General features: G+C 31.1%; 3 protein-coding genes across 3 annotated transcripts; 1 reads left to right on the top strand and 2 right to left on the bottom strand.

Annotated features, from left to right (window-relative positions):
- Positions 1 to 9,077: 9,077 nt before the first annotated feature.
- On the bottom strand, positions 9,078 to 9,903 carry LOC126843594 (NEDD8). The gene is made up of 3 exons (XM_050581207.1): positions 9,726 to 9,903; positions 9,485 to 9,597; positions 9,078 to 9,419 (listed from the first exon to the last, which is right to left on the bottom strand). The coding sequence occupies exons 1-3, from the start codon at positions 9,759 to 9,761 to the stop codon at positions 9,323 to 9,325; spliced, it is 246 nt and encodes an 81-aa protein (XP_050437164.1). The 5' UTR covers positions 9,762 to 9,903; the 3' UTR covers positions 9,078 to 9,322.
- Positions 9,904 to 11,493: 1,590 nt separating this feature from the next.
- LOC126843543 (TBC1 domain family member 12-like) lies at positions 11,494 to 14,591 on the top strand. The gene is made up of 8 exons (XM_050581134.1): positions 11,494 to 12,047; positions 12,114 to 12,171; positions 12,232 to 12,421; positions 12,547 to 12,664; positions 13,168 to 13,402; positions 13,549 to 13,749; positions 13,823 to 14,036; positions 14,112 to 14,591. The coding sequence occupies exons 1-8, from the start codon at positions 11,770 to 11,772 to the stop codon at positions 14,297 to 14,299; spliced, it is 1,482 nt and encodes a 493-aa protein (XP_050437091.1). The 5' UTR covers positions 11,494 to 11,769; the 3' UTR covers positions 14,300 to 14,591.
- Positions 14,592 to 15,934: 1,343 nt separating this feature from the next.
- LOC126843547 (uncharacterized) lies at positions 15,935 to 22,065 on the bottom strand. Its single transcript, XM_050581137.1, has 6 exons — positions 21,458 to 22,065; positions 20,103 to 20,526; positions 17,452 to 17,641; positions 17,056 to 17,303; positions 16,805 to 16,892; positions 15,935 to 16,719 (listed from the first exon to the last, which is right to left on the bottom strand). Exons 1-6 carry the CDS (start codon positions 21,861 to 21,863, stop codon positions 16,639 to 16,641), a joined length of 1,437 nt encoding a protein of 478 aa, XP_050437094.1. The 5' UTR covers positions 21,864 to 22,065; the 3' UTR covers positions 15,935 to 16,638.
- Positions 22,066 to 22,398: the final 333 nt, after the last annotated feature.

The following is a 22,398-nucleotide window of genomic DNA, read 5'->3' as shown; positions in this document are numbered from 1 at the left end:
CAACTTAAACATTTTTCGTAGGGACTCGCAATAACGTTTAATCCGCTAAAGTACTTTTTTTTAATACACAGTTTTGTAAACACTGTCAATGGAACAGACATTTTTTTTTCGATACTTTTTCAAATTTCAAAATCTAAAAAATTATGATAGGCTCTTTATTTTCGAAGAAGTGGAAGTTTTTTTTTATAAAAATAAATAGGCTTCAGTTTTAGTTACTATATTTAGTGCCTAGTAACATGGATATACGTACAATAAAATTCGATCACTTTATATACATGGTATGGCGCCAATAAAACAAGACGGTTTTCTGATAAAATATAATATAATCAAGACTTCCTACGCCTCAAAATATGTTCAAACTAGACAGATTAAACCGGTCCTTGACCATGTGGCAAACAACGGCCTGTATATTTTGTTTAGGTGTTTGGCACTTCCGTGGTAAAGGGTTCACACTCAGACAAGACAATAATCATCCATTTTAATAGGTTTCGGTCGATTTCGCTGCATATCATTAGGAAATGCGTTATGTATACCGTAAACTCAATATAAGTCATAGCGACGACGGCATGGGCTTCCGATTCCCTGTAAAAGTGACGATGATGTAATCATCATAAATGTATTTTACGTTTTAAGTTAAAAAAAAAAAAATGAAAAGCAGACATCAACAAAGTGAGTTGAATTTTTTTGCATCATATAAATAACCGCCAACTAATAAAAAATCTTTCATAAAGATCTGAATCAAAAAAATAATGAAGAAATTATTATGACTAAACTATAAATCCTGACGATCACGATACGCTCTGAATAATATTAAAATAATATTTTTAGTAAAGTAGTACAAAAGTGTTAAATAGTGTTAGTTCCTTATAAAAAAAAACATGTTTAACTACATATAATAAAAGTTTAAATTATGTACATTTCACAATTTTAACGAAAAATTCCAACGCACACAATTTAAATTCAACTGCTTGATAATGAGCTTACTCTGAGCATAAACTAATTATTTGACACAGAACCCTTAATTAAAAACCGCAGTCTATTGTTTTGGGTTTTTTTATTTTATGTTTTAATAAATTACAACAACAAGTTTTATAATCAAATCCGACAGATTTTTAAGTGACTTAAAATATTAGACAAAAATTCTAATTAGGAAAAACACTTAAGCCCGTCATTTTGGTTAGTATTTTTTTTGTACAACATACGTAACGGCAGTTTATAAAAAAAAACATTCTGAACACAATGTGTATTTTTCACATTTAAATCAGTACTCGTTTTTAGGAATAAAAGTTGGGTACCACAACTTTTTTTTTTTAGTAAGTATAATAATTAATTAAATTTGTTAAATAAAAAAATTCACCTTGTTAAGTTAGCCGTGAATAACTGTATAATATTTGTTTGAATAAAGTTTGATGGTACTATGTTTGACGGTTTGTAATTTAATTTATAGTGCTTTATTATAGCAATGGCGCAGCTGACTTGGAAAATTTTGAATCAACTTAAATGTCAAATATTCATACATTTCGTGCTGACAGTAAACAATTTTATGAATCTTCAATAATAGTTCTGGGATTTTTTTTTTTTTATAAAAAAAAACTTACATTCATTTTTAACGAATTCCATAAAATTTTAAAGCATTCAGTATTTCGTTTATACCCGCTACACTGATTACTGAATGCGAGTGCTTGGATTCATTACAAATTACTACAGATATATATATATATGACTGAATATTCTATAGAAAAAGATTATGAGAGATGGTAGAGACCCTAACGCGAAACGGACAGTTTCACCAACATTTTTTTATTCGTTATCAAATTATCATCTATTTATGCAAATACTCGACAGATATCATGGCCCACACAGAATGTTTTGCCTCGTGCGCCAAGATGTTATGTTCTTATGAACTTTGTGTTGTGTATCTATAAATAATAATTTTAAACTAACGTTTCACTATGATCCGCCTTAATTTTAAGTTTAGCAATTCAAGACATAGTATAGAATATTTCCTCTTTTTCTGTAACAATTTTCTGTAATGTATAAAACTTACAATAATATTGTATGTTGTGTTTGGCCATATTATTGTGTTATAATGATAATATAGCACATTATTTAGTCGGCATGGTTGGAGCTTTTAATGTTGACAATGTCCTGGAAAATGTTTTCTAGACATGATGAGCCCAAAGAATGTTTACGTAAAGTCTTTAAAAAATGTTAAAATAAAATATATATATATACATTCGAAAATAATATAATAAAATATTTTTATTATGCAGGCTATAAATATGATACTAAAATGCATCTTGTTTTAAAAGTTACCTTTTAAAAGTGAAAAATATCTGAAAGTCTTCTCTGACTTACTATTTGATTTTGGAAGTCATATAGTACATGTACATTGTATGCGTATACAATATATATTTGGTTGAATAAACTGTTATGAAAAATACTTCCAGCTTTTATAAGGTTTTAAGACTGAGGAGAGGTATAAATTATGTTAGTAAAAAGCTCACGGAGATTACGTAATTGTACTTCTCTCATTACATATAACTGCTATACTTATAATGAAATTCAGAAAACCCTGTATAATTAATTTTGTTTAAAATGTAAAAATGTATTCGGTAGAAGACTACCTTATTTATAACGATATTATAAAGTTAGACTTGATTAAACGCCAGACAACTAAAACAAATATTTAAAAAAGTTGTGATAAAAAAAAACTGTAATTATATTATACTATATTACATTATACTATTTTGTGTTATTTATCATATTATATAAAAAATATAAAATAATTAAGACCAATCGGCTTTTGGTAATATAGAATATATACAAAATGAAACTAGCAATATTGACAATTAAAATATCTATAATGTTAATCGGCCGTTAGACAGGCACATATTACACTGAGTAAATTCATATTTTTAACATAATATTAGTACAATACGGTTTACGATGGTAAAGCTTTTTACAATTACTGTATAAAATTACAAACATTGTTTACAAATTAAATGTAAACATATCTTATGTACTTCGTCAAAACTTTGAACGCATAAAGTTTATCTTTTACGGATTTACGTGTTTCCGGAAATACATTAAAAAAGTTTTAATTACACATTAGATACATTTTATGGATTTATGAAAGACCGGAAACCGTAAAAAATTCACATAAACAATAGTATGCTGTATTTCAAATACTAATAACGGTGGTATTTTTTTATAGAAAAAAATACATAAATAAAAACAATGTTTAGCCATATTGTATAATGTTTGTACGTAAAACACTGTAACTCGAACACGTAGGAAGTAAAATTAAAAATTAAATATATTCTAGAGATAGCCTTGTTTATTTTTTTTAATTTAGCGGCGGGCTTTCAATATATTCAGCCAACCTTGAGGCTTGACATATAGGCCTGTCGAACAACGAAATTACAGACGGCATCACCAGACAGCATAAAACAAAAAATTTGCAAAATATGCAATCAGGTACCTACCTAATGTATTTTTTTTTTTGTTTTTGTATTAACCGGATCCCCGATCAGTGCTTTAGAGCAAGTATACATTTAAGTACGAAGAAATTAAAACATACATATAAAAAACGCTATGCCAAGCACTTAAAATAAGTTAAACTCAGTCAACTGTCCCTAAGACGCATAAAATGTATAATACATTATAAGGAGTCCTAATAATGCAGGGAAATAGAATATTATCTAGGTAAGTCAAACTGATTTCGTTGTGGAAAAGAAGGAAATCGCGGATTTGCAGAATATATGAATGTATATTGTACCTAAACACTTGAATTTTCCAGACACAAAATAAACAAAGGTCGTTCCATTACACAATATTTATTAACTGTCACGGCATGTCAAGTGTCAACGTTGAATGTGATAAAAACAAAAATATGAAATAGTAAAGTTTAATAATTTGTATAAGGTAAGTTAATCTGGAGAAATATAAAGAGATAATAAGAACATAGTTGACAAATCTACTGTGTATGCTGTCAAAGCGGATTCCCTTAACGACTAAAATATGCAAACTATTATAGACTTGGCCGGGAATAAAGGTTTAAAGTGTAATAATTAACTTATTTTATTTTTGCATTCGCGAATATTCAATCAGAAAGTTGTTTAAACAGATGATCATAAAAGTAAACTATTTTTTACTCGTATTTTCTTGTACTATCAGAAAATGTATCAATATAATATCAGTGTTATGTTCATAGGCGCAATTTCAATAACAAATTTTGAAGGTGCTTAAGCATTTGCCAGGTATTTAAACTTGAATTTTATTTAATGAGGTTAATAATTTTTTTTAACAAGAATGTTGAATATCAATTTAATTTTTAACACTAGTTTATTATCTAGCAAAATTTGCCCTCATAATCCCGTTTTTCTTTAGACGTGTTTTTTTATGGAAAATGTATCCGTTATATTTCAAATAATAGAATGTTATCCAAATAATCAAATTCAATAACTCAATGTTATTCAAGTAACTTTTCATTAATGCAATTGCATTAAAAAAAAAACATTGTATTAAAAAACACAATTTTGTAAAATAGTATATATTATATAATTCGACTTAGTCTAAAATGTAGTTTATTCAAATAAGAAAAATTTTCAAAAATTCAGATCCTTAGCTCAACTTTAGACTAAGACTCAGACTAACTCTCAACTAAGTGCTTTTGCACTAATTTTTACAAGTACAAACAAAATAGTTACTCATACATAATAAAGTAAGACACATGTATACACGATAAGATATATAGAAGAAATACAATATAAAATAAAGTGATATATATATATATATCACATATCTGTGGCTTGGAGCAAGAAGGGCCAATGTCAATTTTGTGCATAAACGAGTTAGTTCGCTAATTGCAAAAATTGAATCATTCTTTATATACTATGAAAAAATCACACTCTGAGGCCAAAAAATGAATTAATCATGAAGAGTTTGATAAAAAAATTAACATAGAGCCTAATGGAAGATAAAAACTTCAAAGCTCATTTTCCGAAAGTTGCAAAAAATGACATTGGCCCTTCTTGCTCCAAGCCACAGATATATATACAACAAAAACCAGTGCAAACTAATCATAAAAAAAATGGCTGATGATAAAATCACAAAAAAAAGCCAAACACAGTCCGAACAACTTATGTTGTCATTGTGTACCAACACCGGGCAAATTTTATTCGTAATCTACCCGTAATATTGAACTTAAAACATATTCCCATATCGTCGAGACAGATATCTTAACAGTTTTCCAAGCACGTGTATTATGGTAAATTTCTATAATAAGTACCTACCGCCAAGTATTAACAAAAAAAAAAATCCTTTTAAATAAGAATATAATATACCTAATGCCTGGGGTACCGTATAATGGGAATTGTTAAACTGTCCAAACTCCTGCTAAAATACGTTCTTTCTTTGTATTAATGTCACTTGTATAATGTTCCCGAAACAATCGTTTGGCTATACTTTATCGCCAATATTCAAGTTATATATAAATATTTATAAACATTATTCTTCAGAATAGCCAATTAAAACACCCCCACAATGCATTTGTGTCAACGATATTGTGCCAACTCGTTTCGGATGGGAAAATAAAATATATTTTGAATGCTAAGCAGATTACATTATTCAATTTATTGTTTTGTTTTTATTGTCATTGATACTATAATAAATGAGTAGGCTAGAATTAAAACTCCCATGATCCAAAATCACATTTTTCAGAAAACAAAAAAACTAATTTAAATTCACATCCGTTTTCATGCTACACAAAACTTTCAAGGCTTAATCCAAACCGGTGTTGGTGGGTTTTGAAACCAACTAACAAACCCATTCGGATTCAGCATCAAAAACCTATAAGACATTGTTGGCAATTTATTTTCTCATTTTTGAGATTATGTGAGTTTTGATTCTAGCCTAATCATATCACAATTTAATAAGACATCGTGCAGCTTTAGTCACGCGCTTTAGTGGTGAACGTAACACTGTCGTGGGACAATAATTATTCGAGCAACATGGAAATTATTCTAAAAAGCGGAACAGTTATAAAACGAATAGTTTTATCCAATTTTTGTACACAAAAACGTATACAATAATCATAATTACAAAAAAGTGAATTTTACATTTTTCAATGCTTTCTTATGGGACTAATCGCTCTTGCTCTGTTGTCCATTGCAGCGTTGAATGATTTTGTAATAGATTTTACAAATTCGGGATATTGGATATACATTTTTTTGACTTGCAGAGAAGCTAGGGGGGAGTTGTCCCTCCTGCCACTCTCTGTGGCACCCATGATAATAATCAAAACATGTACCTTACTATACAATAACAACTAGAGTTAAATCAGTATTTTTAAAAATACAATACATTTATACAACGCCGCCCCGGTAGAACAATGACACAACTGCAAAATTTGGACTAAATGCTTCAATGTGTTTAGATGTAGCGAACGCACAAAGTAGAAAAACGACGTAACTGTAGTTGTAATAATTAATTGTGCAATCATGAGTTATTAACATTTTAGTGAAAAATAATTTGGTATTTTGGTTCTCCTGTAAAATTATTGCAGTTGTGTCATTGTTCCACCGGGGCGGCGATATAAACTAAACCGCCATCGTTTAACAAATATGATTTTCGGATTTAGCTAGAGAAAACAAAATAAAAATACATACATAATCACACTTAAAGATTTCATCCAATTACTCGACCAACATTTTAATTGTACCCTAGTATTATACATTACATAAACTTATTACTAATTACATAGGTAATATTATAGTACCTATATAAACTGATATTTCTGAAAATATTTACTAGCCGAAAGCAATCTTTAAATTACACTTGAGTATTATTAATATTATTATGAGCATTCGTAAAATCCATGTGAAGTATAAAAAAAGATTATGATTTATGATTAAATGATTGCTGTATTGGGCGTTATTCGCCTCCATATAATTTCCATGTCTACTAAATATGTCAATAAGTAACATATTTGGTAGAAGGAAAAATGGTAACAAGTGTTAAAAATAAACTATGGAATAAAAAGGTCAATCAAATACTGTATTATTAAAATTAATATTTAATTTTATACTAAATAAAACGTATAAAATTAAATACATTTTTTATGGTTAAAGGTATTAAATATTATTTTATTATATATAACCATAAGTTGCTAGTTTTTTCTACATTTTCTAAAATATGTTTAATATAGTAAACATAATCTTTAAACTTTTTATTTTATTTATCGTAATTTATTACATCAATCTATATTATAGATGCTAAAATATATTAAATAAACTATGATCCGTCCGCCGTCTATTCAGTATTCGAGTTCATGTCCAATGTCAACAAATTAGTTACTTAAATAAACCTACCTTCATTATTAAAGTGTGTTTATCATTTAACGTGGTAAAATAAAATAACAACAAAAATGGTAATAAATACAATTTTAAAGATATATTTCTCAATCTAATGAGAGTTAATTGTAGGTACATATAGAGTATATAGTACTACATTAGTACATCTTATTTATAATATTAGATTAGTGTGCAAAACCCAATTAAGTATGTGTACGTCATAATACACACAATTTGTAAACATTTAAGGTTTTAAAATAATGATCGGTCGCCCAACACGCTTAGCTAGGCCGTTTGGTCTCTAAACTCAACAAATAAATAAACCTTTAATGGCTGTGGGTTTTCAATGACTAGATCCATTAGGATCATTTAGTCATATGTAGAGAGGGTGTGTGGAACACCCTCTCAAGAAAGTTGTATATTGTTTTTGTACAATAAAGAGCATCGGCGATCCGGGGGAAAGTAATGCTCCCCAGGCAAGTTCTCCATCGGAACGCAAAGGATGCATGTGAAGAAAAGAAAAAAAATCCATTAGGATCAAATTACTATTTTGGTTACTTAGGTACTTCAAATTTTACCGCTTATTTTTAACCTTAAGGTGCGTATCTCCGAGATAACTATGAAGTTCATAATTAACTAATACTAAGTCTAAAACATTAATTTATATTATTGAAAAAATTAATCCATGTTCAATAATATCGGATTAAAATCCGATTATCTTCCTATAGGAAGATATTATAATAATGAATATATATGTATATATTTTTTTTTTTTCAAAAAAGTAGCTTAAGAACTAAAACAAATTATTTGTTCACACATTAAACAAATATGACATTTTTTATTTTTTTTTATAATAAAAATAGCATTTACATTTTCTTTGTTTGTTTACAAAATACAATTGACTACTTTAAAAAAAAAAAATTAATTCCTAGTTAAAATAACTTTTAATGATATACAAAAATACAAAAGGTTTAATGTTGTTTTTAACTATTTTTATAGATATAGTAACGGGACTAGCAGAACTCTGAATAAATTGAACAGAATAATGGTTGTCTGTATTTGAGAAGTAACTACAAATTACAGTAAACTAAGTAATTATAGTTAATTTTTTAAGGAATTTACAATTGAGTAACATGTTATTTTTAGGAAGAGTCCTAAACTAATCAAAACAACTGAAGTTAGTTTCAACTTAAAAAATCAGTAGAAATTAAAAATATTTTATGTTAATTTGATACTAGACAACCATAGTTACGATTTTACGTGTATTAAAGTACATGAGTTTGCTTGTGAATAAGAAATCTTGATTTTAATTTCTGTAACTTTAAGAGTATCTGTTGTTTTTTTTTGTGTTAACCTAGGGTTACACTTACTATTAATTTTTTATACTCTTTACCAGGAACCTGTGTCCCTATGTTTTACTCACCTAAACAAAACTTTTTCCAGTAAACTGACTCATAGGAAAACAAATACATATAACATGGTTTAGTAATTGTTGGGGTTATGCCCTTATATTTTATAATCGCACGTTTATGTTATATATTAGATTAGATACAAAAAATAAAATGATTCAAAATTAACATAGTTTACAATATTAAAAATGTGTACGTAAGTAAATATAAATAACTTGAATAGTACAACTAATATTTAATCATAAACTAAACAAAACCACTATAAAAATTAATTTAATTGAAATAATATATAAAATGTCTATTTAAATATTGAGGTTTTTTTTTATTAATTAAAGATACAATTTAATTAAATTTTTAGGATAGAAAAATATATAATTTATTAAAAAGGATCTGGTAATAATATTAATAACAAATCATTGCTGTATTAATTCTATTTGACAATTTTTTACCTTATCTTGTTTCAAGTTGTTTGTTTGGTTTTTTTTTAATCGGAAACAAATATCCGAAAAAATTATAAACGCCATTTTCGTAATTTAAACAATTAAAATATTATACATTCTACGGAAATCTAGAATTACCACCTCTTAGCGCTAATACCAAATGTAATACAGATCCTCCTTGAACTTTATAATCTTGAGCAGTCTTCTCATCATTCCTAAAATTGATAAAATATGTTTGTATGTAGGTCATAATGAACATAAAACAGAAAAAATCACTTACATTTGTTTACCCGAGAAAATTAACCTTTGCTGTTGTGGTGGTATACCTTCTTTTTCTTCAACTCTTTCTTTAATTCTTTCTACTCTGTCAGTTGGTTCTATGTCGATTTCGATCTATAAAAACAATGATGATAAAAACCAATATCAGTTAAGTATTCCTATACCGTACCTATCAGTTGCACAATAGGTAATTCTTTATTGTCACAAATCACAGTTTCTAAATAATCATTAAATTTACTTACTTCTTTGCCAGTCAGCGTTTTCACTTTAATCAACATTGTGTATTATAAAAAATTTTAAAATGTTTTGGATTAAAATACAATTTATGTGTAAATTAAATAGAACTAATCTAGAAAAATCTTATTAATATAACATCGATGTTCGATGTAACGTTAAAAAAGACTTAATAAAAATGACATACCGCCTGCCCCGCGTGATAAGGAACTGATAATGTCCGACAAATGACAATGAGAATAATTTCAACGGATAAAGTCAACGGTGATAGAAAAATGGTACCACCATCATGCACTTCGCGGATATACCGCCATAATTCAAAATGTAGCGTTGCAAAATGAATTCATTAAAACATAATTTCCGAGGCAACTAATAAAGTTTTGTGCTGTGTAGCCTTATGTAGAAATGTTTGCGATGATTAATTTGTTCGGGGTATAGTCTACGGACTATAACTGTCATTTGTCACATATAATTAAATATTGAAAAACCAACACTAACGGGTAGTAGTATCATCATGGTTTACGCTGAGATTTAAAACAAATTATGCTTCTGTGACCAATGTCATTATATAGAATAACACGTGCATACATGATCTTTAACGATGTAATATTTAATAAGAAATACAAGGATATACTATGTATTACAAAACTATGTATTCTAATCAGAGGTGGACAAGACACAAAATATTTTCATACACCAACAAATCGTAATGTCCCTATAAAAATTACAATTTGGTACAACTTTTAAATAAAACACACTATGCGTTTTAGTATTATAATTCTCGTAGATATCAACTACTTTTAAGTACTACTAATTACTATAATAATTTTACTATATTACTGTATTCTTCCCACCATTGGATGATATTTTTAAACACGCCATACACAGTTAATATATATTTCTTATTTGTAATTACCATATGCTTATTGTACCCATTTTTTTAACTGTATAAATTGTATATTTTTCTAATAAAAAAAAATATGTAATTACTTCCTAAACCTTTGTTCAAAATCAGGGGCAATATTCTTATATGTTGTCGACTACATCGTGCTATAATCTTATATATTTTTTTTATAAAACAACACTCATTAGAAAGCACATCATAGATTATATAACGTCCTATGCCCTTATATTTTATTGATTGACACAATAGGAGGTATATACTTATTTGTAATTCATTTTTCATCCTAAATAAAATATATATTTCTATAGTATTATTATTTAAGTAATTTGGGTCATACAGCACTGTAAATCATAATTTCAATACATGTATGTATTATAATATATATAATAATATGACACATTTAGCCTTTCAAGATACCTATACAATCTAAGGTATTGTCGAATGCATAGTACTAAAAAATAAATTTAAAACCCGTCTACATCCGTCTGAAGACCAGAACACGTAATGACCTACAAAATTACACTTATCTACTTAAATCCTAAATAAATACATCTTAAATGAAGTAAAAAAAATCGTCATCCAGCCGTAATGGCATGACCTACGACTCATAACAAAACAAATCGTAAATAATTATATGTATGTAATAATAATGATTCACAATTTAATAACTTGTAATTTTTAAATTGCGCCAGCTAAGTGACATGAACTTACCGATAACCCGCCATTAATAGAAGATTTGAATTATCTTTGATAATTAATTTCATCTCTCCTTGGAAATAATCTTATCGTTTATATCTATGATCCAGGTATTATATTATTATAAATGATAAGAATACAATTTGATGATGAAATATTAAAATGTATCGTAGATATCTTTGACCTATCATCATAAAATTAAATTTATCATAGTTACTAATTACTATAGTTTAATAATTTGTATTTTGTTGTTATATTAATTCTAATAGTGTAATGAATGAAAATTGTCTATGGACACATCACAGAAAATAATGTCTTTCTAGACTAAAATGTTTTAATTCAATCGACTGAATAACTAACATGGCAAAAAAATATTAAATATAAATTTAATTAAAAGACGTGTACATAGTATACTTACTTGTGTGTTACAACAGTTATATTATTCACAATTGATGAATGAATCACGGTCATTTAGTCCATTCGACGATGGGTGCCTAGCATATTATTTTGAAAATCTGTCAGTTGAATGTCGTTCGACTGACAAAGATAATCTGGAACATGTTATTGATTCAGATGACAGTAGTAGCTCTCAGACTGCATGCTCCTCTGCTCTTGGATTAGACGATTTAGAATCTGATGCTTCCTTACTGTCATCTAGCAGCGTAACAAGGTCAGAAGAATTCCTCGACACTATTGGTCCTCAATCAGATGCAATTTGTGTAAACAAAGGGTAAATCAATGTTTAATATCAAAAAGTTTTCCAACTCTGACATCCTATACTTAAACCTTTTTATAGAAAAAAAATTGAAAATGGATTCTTAGCCAATGGAACTTCCACTAAATTATACCATAAAGTAATTAATCATCAAATATCCACTGATCATTTCTAATAATTGTTTTTATTATATTTGTAGAAAAACTATTTTGGCATTCGATCTGTCGATTGTATAAATAACAAAACATGTGAAAATGATGAAAAAGTAGCTGGTAGTTCTGCCCTCATATTACTTAATCGACCAGCTCAGGTACCAGCTAAGTCTATTAGTGAACAGTTAGAGCATAAAAGATTGTATGACCAAATTATACAAAATGCTAAAAAAAAAGGTATGTACTTAGGTACTTATTTTATTTTTGATGTATAGCAGAAAACATTATATTATTTAAAATTTGTTTTGTTTTAATATATGATCAATTCTAAAATATTATCTTATTTTACATTGTTGATTTAGAATCTGAAGAAACTAAAAAACATAAGCAATATTTAAAACAAAAATTAAAGAATGAAGAACGTTTGGCAAATGTTACACAAATATGGACGCAAGAAATAATTCCAAAATGGAATCAAATGTACAGTTTTTTTTTCTAGTAATAAATTAGTATCAATATTATGGCGGGGTAGGTTATATTCAGTTAAGCCAATCAAAATGATTTCTATGTTTATTTATTTACAAAAATATTTAAACAAAGGCAAACGCAAGGAATACACGTTGTATGAAATTTCATTACTCGGCTATAACATTTCACATGTATGCGTATGATCACTCGTTCATCACGTTTCATATGCAATGCATATTATCATGGCTTATCAGCCACAAATTTATATGTGGCATATTATGAAAAACTGTGCACACTTCATGCGATATGTGTGGGCTTAAGAGGATAATAAGACTTAAAATCATCTCTGTGGCTCTGTGAAATTAATCATTGACAATTATGCACTTAATATTTACATATTTTTATAAAATTTATTTACAATTTCCCAAATTAATAATGGCTTACCTTGGGAAAAAAATGATTTCACACCGAAAAAGTTTATAATTCTAACGAGATAATACTATATATTTTTTTAGGTGTCAAACAAAAAAATGCCGTGACTTATGGTGGCACGGTTTACCATCTAGTGTTCGAGGTAAAGTATGGTCATTAGCTATTGGCAATGATCTGTTCATCAATGAAGAACTCTACAGAAGTTGTGTTTCAAATTCCACAAATAAATTCAAAGATTCAGAAGACAGTGACCATTGTCTAGATTACATCTATTTAGATATTACACGCACTTTTCCCCATTTGGGTATTTTTCAACAAGTAAATATTCAGTTATTTCAACATCAGACAAAGACTTAATTTATTTATGTGTCATTTTACTACTATTGTTATTTTACAATAAACTAGAACTAATTTTATATAAATTTAAGTGGTTAGCTGTATTATGGTAATCTATTTTTTTTTAGGGTGGACCATATTGTGATATTTTAAAAAGAGTTCTAAGTGCTTATGTATGCCTACGACCTGACGTTGGGTACATCCAAGGAATGTGTTTTATAGCGGCTATTTTACTTTTGAATATGGAAGAAGTTGATGCATTTATTGGTCTTGTAAACTTGATGGAATCCCCGTGTCTGAAAACGTTTTATACTGTTAACCATCCTATAGTGAGTGAATATCTTGTTAATGCACGAAAAACGGGTTTATTTTAATTGTATAATATAACTTTTATGCACTTAGATGACTTCATATTTTTCAACTTACAACGATCTGCTTAAACACAATTTGAATAAACTCAGTGCCCATTTTAGCAATATTGGACTTACTCCAGAAATGTATCTCGTAGATTGGATTTATACCGTGTACACCAAATCAATGAATTTAGAGCTGGCTTCGATTATATGGGATAATTTCTTAAGAGATAATGATCAATTTTTATTTCAAACTGCTTTAGGTGTGTGTTCAATTTACAATTTAACGAGCAAATAAATTACAACTTATTATTGTATTGTTATTTTTTTTTCTATAGGAATTTTACACTGCAATGAGTCCATATTGTTGCAAATGGATTCGATAATGTGTGCACAGTATTTGACAAAGTTACCAGATAGTATAACATCTAGAACTCTATTGAAATCAATAGCTACCATTCGTATGAATATTGGAAAACGGTCATTTAATGATATATTAAATTGGCATCAAGAAAAAGTCCAATGAGTAATCATAAAAATTATATTTATTTATTTATTATAGAATCCTGTGATTTTATTGTTCAGCTGTAGTATTATTAATTTTTTATTTATGCTATGACGTGAGTAAATTTGTTTACAACCTGGATTTAATTGTGGCAAAGGGAATTGATGATACAATTTATTGACAACTGTTTATTTCTACCAAAAATCATAAATTTGTAGAAACACATAGTATCTATTATATGATTTTTTGAATGTACAATTTTATGTGTCAACATGCCTCTCTCTTTCAAATTACCATTTTTTTATTTTTTTATATATGTTAAACATAGATATTTTAATAATGTTACACTTCAGTATTTTTTAGGTAAATTATAATGAAATAAATGATGTAATATATATTATTATATTGTTGTATTATTTTTAATATCCTGTTAATCCTAAAATATTTCAGATAACTGTTTTAGTATATAATATTTGTATTTTTGTGGACAAAAACAACTCCACAACTTTTAACTCCCAAATCGAGTAAAAAAATCAAGCAACAGTTTTATGATGCCTCTAAATATTAACTCCTGGCCCCTGCTCATATTTAAAATGTATTTTTTAATTGTATAAAACATATTTATAATGAATGATTTAAAGAAGATTTAAAAACACTTTTAATCAACTATATGCACTGGTTGCACTATATCATTTTTTTTTAATTTTTATTCTCTACGCATAATAATAAGTTTATCTGTTCTTATATTTTTTATAGTTTCTGATACCATTTGTTAACATGATATTTACCTTTTTTTAAAGTAGTTGGTAACTAAGGTTCATTGTACAAGTATTTATATAATATTTATGTATAACCATGGCAAATTACCATCAGTAGGTAATAATATCAACACTTTATATAATTATATACATATATATATGGATTACTTTTACCGTCGAGTATATATTGTATACAGTATATTATTACCACACTATAGATCATCATCTAAAGACGTTCGTGGTTATGATAAGGATATTTCTAAAAAACGATCAGTGAGTTAAGTTAGTAGTTACTTTATTAAAATAGTTGGAACTTGGAAGTAGCATCCTGCATCCAACATTGATCTTATGCTTATAAACGAAGCATGCATATTCAGTGGCGTAACTTCAAAATTTGGGCCCGGGTACAAAACTAACTACAGGCCCCTCCAACTGTATCAAAATACTAATATTAAGATATGTATACATACATATGTAACAACTGTGTAAGTCGATTTCAGAGATTTTACAGGGGAGCGATTTTAAACTTTGACCAGCTGCCATAAATCCCTACTTAGCCAATAACTCACATCTCTCTCAAGTCTGTCTTGTTGGTGCAACGAGTTAGACATTTATTCAAGGTGTGCTAAACGCCTCGGACTACATCCCAGCGTACTTAGTAAATTTTGACCAAAATTTCTTATTAGGTTATAATTACTTCTTATTGATCGCCAGCCGCTTTTCACCATTGTTTATTGGTGTGTATTTTTCGAAAAATATTCAATCTTTTTATAATTACATAAATAATATTATGCAAAATAATTATTGATGAGTGATGACAATAGTAGTAGGTACTATAAATTTTAAAAAGATACCAGTCCTTGGTTTTGGTAAATAAAAATATATTATTGTAATAATATACAATTAAAGTTACATATATTATTATAAAAGTGCATAAAACAATTGTACTTACTATTTAGCAATATGTGTATAGACAATGGAGCTTAACATATTTTAAGGTATGAAGCAATATTATAATCTACAAAAAAAGGTACTTAAATCGTATTTTTATCATACAATTTCACAACATGTTTGGTCGAATTGTCGAAAAAATAATAGGTACAAACAACAAGACAACAGAATACCTTTGGAACATATTGCAGTCCCGTAAAGAGTTACACGGCTTATTATCTCTACCGTGTGTTGTTGTGGGATATGTATAATCATCGTTATGGTAATACAAAAGCGTAAGTACACTGAAATCATCAATTTAGTTAGACAGTATACGCCGCGAGCTTATAACTATACTTAATATACCTAACATTATATTATAAACTATAATTAAGTATTATATTAGTTACCTAACGCTAAAAATAATTTAGTAATTATGAAAAAAAAAAAATCATTATTTATAAAATATATATATATATATATATATATATATTATATAGGGTCATTTATCATTGGTGGCTTAAACTAGGTTTAAGTACCCGAGTAACCTAGTGTACACCCCGTTTATAATTAAAATTTATAAATACAAAAAAAAAAAAATCGTTAAAAACCGGAATCGATTAAACAGCCTTCGGGATATGCGGCGCCGCAAAAGAGAATAATTATTTTTCATTAGAGTTCGTTGTGGAAGTATTCCGTCGTGGCCCTCAAGTCTTCTTCGTGGAACTCTTGACAGTCTGCCGGATACTTGACCTGCGTGCGGAAACGCCAAAGATTTTTTTAATTAACTCGTGTCGCGTACAATCGAAAATATATCAAACAAGAACAGAACACTTACCGCGCAGTTGTGGTCTTCGGTGGCGGCGTTGTAGAGTTTCCAGAACGGCGTGCCCGTTCGGCCGGATAGGAACCATGAAGCGATCAAGCTGTGAACATAATCCGCAGTTAATAACAGTTTTTGTCTGAATAATCATGCGGTGGCGGATAAAGGGTGGAAGCGACGGAGCGAGTTCAAGTAAAGATTTCGGGGTCGTGTTCCTCCGATTGCGGGAAAGTGATTGACATTAACGATCGGTCGTTGCCTTTTACCTGGACAGTTTAGTGACGCCGGGCTTAAGTCCCGTCTTGCTGTTCGGGTACTGTCCTTTGCGGTTGATACTGCACACTAGGTAACGGTCGCAGCTGGTTTTCTTCGAGGCGAACCTGTACATCCTCCACACCCTAAGCACGGGATCGATGATCTCGTGGTTCAACAGTTCTGACAGTTTGTCTTCTATTTCCTTGGAGGTCAAGTGCTGCAGGCTGAGTCCTTTGCTCTGGCCCAACCGAAAAACGTCCTGTGACACACAACAATATATTGCAACTCAGTATTGGCAATGATCAGGGGTTTTTCAGAGGTAAGCATAAACCCATATTTTCGGGTAAACGCCAAACGTGTCCTGGCCTCAAACATAAAAACCCTTCTAGGTTTTTTACAAAACTTGCCTGTAGGTAAGCAATGGCCGGTTTGATGTAGGTGGCCGAGTTGACTTTGAGACCGAATTGCCTTTTGAAAACGGCGTCGGCGAGGAAACTCAGCGACTCCGCTGGTCTCGTCTGGTCGAATTGGGCCGCCTTGGAATAACCTTGCGATTTCAAAAAACCGTTCATGATGAACTGGGTCGTCGACAAATACCTGCAACATGCGTTATCGTGTTCATCAAAGTGCCCGAAAGACGTTTTTTTTCCTTTTTTTTTTGTCATTCATATTATTGTTATGCGTCTTTGCCCCGCGTACTACCCTCTTAGATATAAACTAATCGTTATGACCAGACAGACGCCGGACCCCAGTTGTCCTGCAGCAAGATACAATACAATAATATTATATTGTACGCGCTTATTGTATTTTATTACATGCCAATAGTAATAACGAAAATTGTTGAAAACAAATGCATCAAATAGTTATAAACTTTTATTCTTTTACTTTTATACGTATACAAATTTAACTAACAATACGCGGTTATCTATTTTTGTCAAGTTGTATGATTCACTATAGGATACATCCTACATCAGATAATTGTCAAAATATAGACGTTACCTCTACTCTCTGTAGTACGGTCGAACAAAATGTATGTTTCTCATTCATAATAGAAACAAAACGACAAATAATTGTAGATCAAGTAGGAAATTCTAACGTAACAAATCAGACCGGTTGACGTTATTGAAATCTACTCTGGGGTAGTGTAAATTCCAGAAAAAGCGGGCTTGAGTTCTTTATTTTAGCTAGACACGAGTGTGTGCAAGTGTATTAGGTGCAAAGTGTATGAACTATACTTCAGAGACGCTATATTATGTTGTGACGTACACAACATATCATAAGGCTATCGATTCAAACCTGACATTTTTTAAACAGGATGGAACTCCAAAAATCCAAGTGGGAAAAATCGTCTAGATAAATTTGACCCATAGCAGTTCAGTTAAACCGTTATGTACCTTTATCGGCAAATTTTCCAGAAGATACATTACAGTTCGTTTAGTTTAGTTTGTTGTAGGGACATCGACACAAATAGTCTGTAGGCGTTTTTTACGGTCAAGTTTGCAGTAAAAAAAAAAAAACACTGCTGACCGAGACCACGTTCGCCGGCGAGTCGGTAGTTATGGTAAGGCGCGGTTATAGACATATTATACGAGCAAGTATAAACGTATACAGGAACCAGTTAGTATAGCGGTTATTTAGCGGTTGTGGCAGTATTCCAACGTGCACGTGATTTTGTTAATAAATCATCCGCGTGTCTAAGAGGTTGGAGGTTGTAATAATACCTATCAGACATTCTGTTTTTCTGGTGTACATTAAAAGTACCTACGTATTTTTAAATCCGAGTGTATGACGAAATTTGGCGAGCGATAACCGCAGGCAAAGCAGTAAAATTGAGTTCATTTGCAAATCTATAGACTTTATAGGGATGGTTAGGGGAAAATATATATTTCATAAAATGTTAATGACTGAACGCTGCAAAAAAATTATTATTATTTACCGTCTATAAAAGTCTTTAGTTAAAAAGCTGTAATAATTATCAATAATTGGTATCTCTAGTGTCATAATGATGGAACCTTGCAAATCTAGATATTACAAATACATTATACAAGCGGTAAAAAATTATAAGGTATTTTTGGTTCCCCTTAAAAACAAAAATGTAATAATACAATTTTGACACTTTTACTATATTAGTAAAACTAAAATCCGAATATTTCTAATTGTAATACATTTATTAATAATGTTTGCATAAAGTATAACTATTTCAAATTAAGAATAGGTACCATTAAGTAGTAAAAGTAATTTTTTGTGATAATCAATTTTTTTTAGCTTCGATGAGGAGCTGAGAAGATATTGGTTTTACAATTATGTGTTTTTATTTTTCTTATTTTTAGCTTCGCACTTATTGTCAAAAAAATTTCTTCTCTTAAACGAAATATCAAAATCGCTACTTCAGGTCACTTCTGGATGTATGACACTATTGTCTATTAAAAACGTATACAGACATTTAATTAAATGTTGTGTTTTTAACTTGTATAGTCCAAATTAAAGTCAATTAACAAACGTAGAACGTAATGAGATCCATATTTATTGTACAACATATTTTCTTACAATTTTGGTTTCGGCCTTGACCCGACAACGGTTTTTTTTTGTTCTCGCGTTGGTTAAAACTCGAATGTAGGTATACAGTTTTTTTTTTTTTGTGAATAACTGTAAATCATATATTAATATGATTTGACGGCGTTCGCCGCCGCTTTGGGAGTAAGTGCGAAAAAATCTGTTGGACAAAACTAGTATCTTAGGGAATTTAGCTATCCTTGAGAGCTATCCAATGACCTTTATTAGTATGACATTGTAGTTTAAAAATGTATTATAATTTAATATGATGTTTTCTTTGGATAATACATACTATTTACTACCGATATTTTAATAATATATTATCATGGTTAAAAAAAAAGTTATTTATATATTATTATGTTATATCGATAATGCCGACGGTGGGCAACGAACTCGGTGAGCAAAACCAGTTATGGTATTTTGAGTGAGACGTGTATAGCGTGTATGTGTATTATTTATATGTATTATTATATATCATTATTATAATACGTATATATTATTATACCTGGCCTGCGTGCTCGGGTCGGAAACGTGTTTGATCCACTCGGCGACGAAGCTGGTCAAGCTCCTGACCCATCTGCGCCTGAACGTGGCGTTTTCCATGGACTCGAATATCTTGTCCACTTGGAAGTGACCGTCCCTGTCGATGAACAGCTGCAGGATACTGCCCAAACCGCTGTTTTTCCACAGGGTGGTGCCTAGCTCGCTGTTCTTGAAGTGCTCCCAGTACACGTAGGCGCTGCTCAGGAACGGTGGCAGGAACGAAGTGGCGCGGGCGTGGCGCTCGTGCTCTTCATAGTTCTCCACCTCGGGGTCGTCCGAGTGCTTGTGGCCACCGCTGAAAGCGTTCACTAACACCGGCAGAACATTCATGAATCCCTCCAGCGACGAGCCCTGTCCTCCGGCGCCGGAACTGGCCGACATAAAACCTGAGGGAAACGAAACGAAAAGAACACGATAGTAGATAGCCGCCAGCAACTTGCCAATCTTTTTGCCATAGATTGGCAAATCATAAAATTGGTATTCCAGCCGAAAAGGGCTGAATTCGTCGTTAGATATTTTCCTCTAACGTTTATAACTAATAGATTTTAACATAGGTCAACAATCGTATCGGTGGAGTTAAACAAAACAAAAGACTAGGACACGACTAAGACGAATTGTTTGGGTATTTACGCTCATCGAGTATGAATCATGAGCGGAATTGAGTGTACAAGGTATATTACACATGCAAGCGAATTACACAATAATATTATGTCAAATGACGTTTATAATAGAGATACTATTAAAATAAACAAGTCTTAAATGTAGGTATGACGATAATAACGAAAATCCACTTGTAAAGTATAATAATAATTGTTTTAAATAACCTCAAAATGCATGGTTCGTTGACACCAGACCAGCCGAAAACAGCAGCGCCGACCACTGTAGCGTGATTGACCATTATTAAACGAAGAACAAGAAGAAAAAAACGTTACCGTTACATATTATTATACCTAATGTGTGTTGCGAACGTTTATAATTATGCGAATCCGAGTCGCACCGAGTCCGTGCTTTTGCAACAACGAGTTATTGTGCCTCAAATGATGCTCGGATACTCGTCTGCGCACTCAAAGGAAAGCTATCGAAATTTTTCATACACAACATTTCTACGGGATAAGGCGAGAAAGAAGAATTGGAGTTTTTCGCCTTAGCTTCTAACGCTCGACAGTTAAGGAATAGACGGTACCAGAATTGGGCCTAATGCCGACGATTGAACTCTCGGTAAAATGATAATTTTGACTTTTATTGAGCTTTCATATTTTATTTTATGTAACTGGTCCACGCGACCATAACCGGATATCGATTTGTTTTAAAATTTACCGGAGGCCAAATCCATCATTGAACTCCAGTCGATTCCAGGTGCGCTGTCGTGGTTGGAAGACCCGGCCGACTTGTCAGAGGCGCTTCCTGCGAACATCGTCACCAGCTGACCGATGACCTGAGGATCCACCGAACCCTTGGCCGCCGCCAACCCGGACACTATCGAGCCCAGGCCCGACTTGGCGCCTTCCGACTGCATGAACGACTGCAGCACGGTGCCCAGACCTTGGCCCAAGCCACCGCCCTGACCTCCCTGACCGCCGGCCAAAGAGTCCTGCAGCAGCGACTTGGCCGCCTCCAGGAAAGGGTTCTCCTCGCCGTCCACCGAGTTCGAGTCGTGCATCGACGGGTACGCGGACTCGGCCAACAACACCAGCAGCATCACGTTCAACGTGAATCGAAACATTTTCGATAGAATGCTGATAAACGATGACTAATATAAAAATGACAAGTTACAAAAAAAAAAAAAAAATACTATTTCAATTTATTGATTTTTACAAACTCTCTTCAGGTTTAAAATACTTTTTGCACATTATAAAAAAAAAAAATTCAATATTATTTGATCGCGGACTCCGACTGTTCTAGTGCGATACGGAACGATGGAATGAGACGCGTTGCCGGAACAACCGGGCTGGCTCCTGGACGTGGCTGCGGTAGACGTGTGGAGAGGAGGGGTGCGGCTAACATAGCGGTACTCCCGGTGACGTGGCCATGCCCGACGGGTAGAGGAGGCGGACCGCGGGCAAACCTGTTATGGTAGGGCCATTGACATACCTCCGGACCAGAAGAATCGCGTCTGGCCGAGGTGGGAGACCCAAATAAGACGGTCGAAAGACTAAAAAAAAAAAAAAAATTAAATAAAAAATGACCACGTAGTTTATCTATTCGGATGGATCCACTCTGGTCCGACGTTGGAATTTCCGATTATATAAGTCAAAACG

Source organism: Adelges cooleyi, unplaced genomic scaffold (genome assembly GCF_023614345.1).
Source record: "Adelges cooleyi isolate 19-005CV unplaced genomic scaffold, UGA_ACOO_1.1 ACOO_flye_CR_arks_rails_tigmint_CR_PRNA_574, whole genome shotgun sequence".
NCBI classification, from domain to species: domain Eukaryota; kingdom Metazoa; phylum Arthropoda; class Insecta; order Hemiptera; family Adelgidae; genus Adelges; species Adelges cooleyi.
Note: the sequence above shows the minus strand (reverse complement) of the source record. Positions and strands in the feature narration are given on the sequence as shown.

Excerpts from the sequence above, each read along its gene's own strand:
- LOC126843547 (XM_050581137.1), bottom strand. The coding sequence starts at position 21,863 with ATGTTTCGATTCACGTTGAACGTGATGCTGCTGGTGTTGTTGGCCGAG. Across the intron at positions 20,527-21,457 it reads AATGATGGATTTGGCCTCCG|GTTTTATGTCGGCCAGTTCC; the intron begins GTAAATTTTAAA and ends CGTTTCCCTCAG. Across the intron at positions 17,642-20,102 it reads GACCCGAGCACGCAGGCCAG|GTATTTGTCGACGACCCAGT; the intron begins GTATAATAATAT and ends CGCATGTTGCAG.
- LOC126843543 (XM_050581134.1), top strand. The coding sequence starts at position 11,770 with ATGAATGAATCACGGTCATTTAGTCCATTCGACGATGGGTGCCTAGCA. Across the intron at positions 12,048-12,113 it reads GCAATTTGTGTAAACAAAGG|AAAAAAAATTGAAAATGGAT; the intron begins GTAAATCAATGT and ends ACCTTTTTATAG. Across the intron at positions 13,750-13,822 it reads ATACTGTTAACCATCCTATA|ATGACTTCATATTTTTCAAC; the intron begins GTGAGTGAATAT and ends TTATGCACTTAG.
- LOC126843594 (XM_050581207.1), bottom strand. The coding sequence starts at position 9,761 with ATGTTGATTAAAGTGAAAACGCTGACTGGCAAAGAA. Across the intron at positions 9,598-9,725 it reads AAACGCTGACTGGCAAAGAA|ATCGAAATCGACATAGAACC; the intron begins GTAAGTAAATTT and ends TTGTTTTTATAG. Across the intron at positions 9,420-9,484 it reads ATTTTCTCGGGTAAACAAAT|GAATGATGAGAAGACTGCTC; the intron begins GTAAGTGATTTT and ends TATCAATTTTAG.